Here is a 3,605-nt window from a genome sequence, read left to right as displayed (position 1 = left end):
TTTACTTTTATTATTTATGGTTTTAGCCTAAATGAACTAATTGTATTATAGATATATTTATTGTATTGTACAATCAGTCCAAGAAATTTACTTATTTAAGATTTTTAAGGTTTAGCTTAAATAATTTTTATGAATATTTTAAATATTTTATAAAATAGGTTTTAAATACTTAAAAATATATAAGCTAATATTTAATTAAATATTATTTAAATGATTAAGTAATTAGTTGATTGGAATATTTAAAATATATTAAATATTTTCAATGTATTTTATAAAATATTAAATTTGAGTTATTATTGATATTTTGGAAATTCTAATAACTAAGTGTACTTAAAATGATTAAAATGATTAAAATATTGCCATCATATCATGTCCCACCCTTGCACAAACCATGTCTAAACCATGTCTACATAGGTTGAGGCGTCTCAAAGCTGTGTCCATATCTGACACTAGTCCTACACAAACATGGAAGGCATTTAGAAATGTATGTGCCTCATGTACAAACAAATTGGGACCTCAAATATGAAAAATATAGATGAATTGATAGGTAAATTAAGCACCTACATGATCATATAAGATGACTTTAGATTTCTTAATTACCAATATTTAAAAATAGTTTTAATTAATATTAAAATAATTTAATTTTTTTTTTATAAAAATAAGATTAAAATCAATTAACCCTAAATATAAATACTGTGGGGCTACGAGCTGCAGTGGGATTATACGAAGAAAATCACGGGGCAATTATTGCTTGTGGCGCAACCATTTCGCCGCCAGCAATCATTGCGTATTGATAAAACTGCGGACACAATTTCACTTAACCCCATCAACAAAGCCTCAACGTCGTAGGATCGCCCGCGATTATGGGTTAAATGATTCTGATTGAGCCAGACAGAATACTGAGCGTGAGATCGAATCCGTGATTAAACAAAGTCGCATAATTACCTTATCCAAACTGTTGATTGAGCAATCAACGATCCAGAAAATATACATTCACTATTGTTGTAAATATGGATTCAAGAATTATAATTTTGATGATAAAAAATATTTCTGACACTTATGTTTTTCTAAAACTACCTTGCCTACTAATGTTTCAGGTCCACAAGGCCAATTTAAGTAAGGAAAGTCATCTACAAAAATCAGCAGAAGACCTCTAGAGCAAGAAAAAAATGGGGAGAAAGAAGATAAATTTATAACTTTTGTACATGAGGAGGGATGCTAAATTAAGTAGGGAAAGTCACCAACTAAAAAATAATGAAATACGTCGACCGTAAGAAAGTCAGAGGGAGAAATGAAGGTGTAAGTTCCTTCTGGCCCTGGGGGGTATTTATAGAATTTTTTGGGAAGAAAAGAATATTCCAGAATTTTCTAGTATTTTCCCAAATTTTCTAGAATTTTTCAAAATTTTCTAGAATTTTTTAGAATTTTTCAAAATTTTTTGGAATGCCTCGACCGTAAGAAGTTAGCCAGTTTGACCACCTACTCTTGCCCGGGACCGATTTTTAGCCCGAGCCCGATTTTCGGCTTGGTCGGTCCAAATCCGACATTTTTAAGGTCCCCAAACACATTTTTTGGAGGTTCATACTGAATTTTGACATTTTCGGAGCTCAACAGGGCCTCTATAATCAAGTTTGAGAAAGTTCTTAATTTTTGAAACGCAATTTCTTACGATTTGGCCAATGCAAATTATCGACGCATATATTTTCTGGCTCTTGGAGCTTCAACGTCCGAAAAAAGGGGGGCAATTGATATATCATCAAAAAATTATCTTGATCGGGCATGAATCTCGAGGAAAAAAATCAAGTTGAAAACTTCAAAAATTAAATCTGGGATCATCTAAACTTTGATTTTAGCAAACTTATTGTCGAACTGATTGTCTCAGAAATATGAACCCAATGACGTGAAATTCAACTCAATCTGAGCTCAAATGAGTCCAAATCAAGGCCCCGAAGCAAATTCGGAAGGTTCAATTCATAATTTGAATTATCAAACAATTTCCAAATATGACATGCTTATGGTCGAATCGAGCGGCTAGATGAAACGAGTCCAATGAGTTCAAGATCGTCAAATTCCAATATCATTAAGACCTTCAAATGTCTGACGAACGGTCCACGATCAAGGGATTCAATATCGACTGTCCATTTAAACCATTCCCGATTCGCCCCCGATCTCTCACCTATTTAAAGGTTATGCCACTCTAGAAATCTATAAATAAATCTTTCTTTTCTCTTTTGGGGGGGGGGGGGAAAGCAAAGAGGAAAGAAGGAGAAGAGAAGAGAAGAAGGATATGAGGGAAGAAACTCCTTCTCGACCACCACCAGAGTTCTGCCCGACGTTCAAGTGACACTAGAATTTTTCCCCTCGAAGTGATACCGGGATTCCGCCAAACCTGCAAGTGACGCTGGAATTTCGCCTGATCTCCAAGTGATGCTGGAGTTTCACCCGAACTCTTAGTGACATTGGAATTCCGCCTGACATGCAAATGATGCTAGAATTTCCCCCAACCTCCAAGTGACGCCGGAATTCTGTCCGATCTCCAAGTGACTATGGAGTTTTTCCCAAATAGCATCTAACGATGTAGTTCTCTCTGGCTATCAACTGACGTCGGACTTCAACCCGATGTCGGACCTCCTCTCATCGCCAAATTTCTACCCGACACTGAACTTCTACCTATTATCGGACTTTCACCCAACATATATATGATGTTAGATTTCTGTCCATTACTAGACTTCTACCAGACATAGCCCTTCGGACCTCTATCACCCGTTGACTACGGTTCTTCTAACTTACGTCGCCGGCCAACTACAGCCCTTCTGACCTCTATCACCCGCCGACTAAGGTCCTTCTAACTTACGTCGCTGGCCGACTACGGACCTTCCGACCTCAGTCACCCGTCGATTACAGTTTTTCTAAATTATGTCGCCCGCCGACTACAATCCTTTTGAGAATAAAATAATTATAAGAGAGGTGCATTTAAAAAATTTGCCCTCCCAAGCCTTTAACATTGCCCCCCTTTTACTCTATCCGCCAACAATCACCGAGCATGTCAAACCCCACTAGGTGGCGCTGCCCCCTTGGACCCCCGACATATCTGCAAAGCATATAACAATCAAGGATATGAACAAATAGCTGTCAAGCCAAATTAAATTCAACTCTAACATATATTTTGTAGAAAATTGTATGATTAATCAATTACATCATTTTTTTTTGCAACTTAATCAATTATAAGAAATGGTGACCCATTTTATTTTAGCAAAGCGTATAACAATTAAGGAAATGAACAAATAGGTGTCGAGCCAAATTAAATTCAACTCTAACAAATATTTTATAGAAAATTGTATGATTAATCAATTACATCATTTTTTTCAACTTAATCAATTATAAGAAATGGTGACCCATTTTCTTGTAGTGAAATGTTGAGCCAAATTCAATAAGATGGCTTAGTAGACTTCAATATATGTTAGTAAAATATCTGAAGCAGTTTTTATTTTATTTTTTTATGAACCTTGTAGGAGAAAATTTTTCCTCTGGTCACCCTTGTCAATTTTTTTTTATTTTTTATACCGAACTATTAAACCTAAAACACACACACACACACACACACA

General features: G+C 35.4%; 1 protein-coding gene across 1 annotated transcript in view; it reads right to left on the bottom strand.

Moving 5' to 3' along the window:
- Window positions 1–2,373: 2,373 nt before the first annotated feature.
- Window positions 2,374–3,605, bottom strand: part of LOC110092067 — a gene marked incomplete at its 3' end in the record, with an annotated part of 3,799 nt that continues 2,567 nt past the window's right edge. Inside the window, exon 5 of the mRNA XM_028694843.1 lies at window positions 2,374–2,544. Coding sequence (XP_028550676.1) covers window positions 2,374–2,544 — 171 coding nt within the window. The remainder of the gene's footprint in view (window positions 2,545–3,605) is intronic.

Source organism: Dendrobium catenatum, unplaced genomic scaffold (assembly GCF_001605985.2).
Source record: "Dendrobium catenatum unplaced genomic scaffold, ASM160598v2 fragScaff_scaffold_579, whole genome shotgun sequence".
NCBI classification, from domain to species: domain Eukaryota; kingdom Viridiplantae; phylum Streptophyta; class Magnoliopsida; order Asparagales; family Orchidaceae; genus Dendrobium; species Dendrobium catenatum.
The sequence above is the reverse complement of the archived record's forward strand: the minus strand, read 5'-3'. Positions and strand labels throughout refer to the sequence as shown.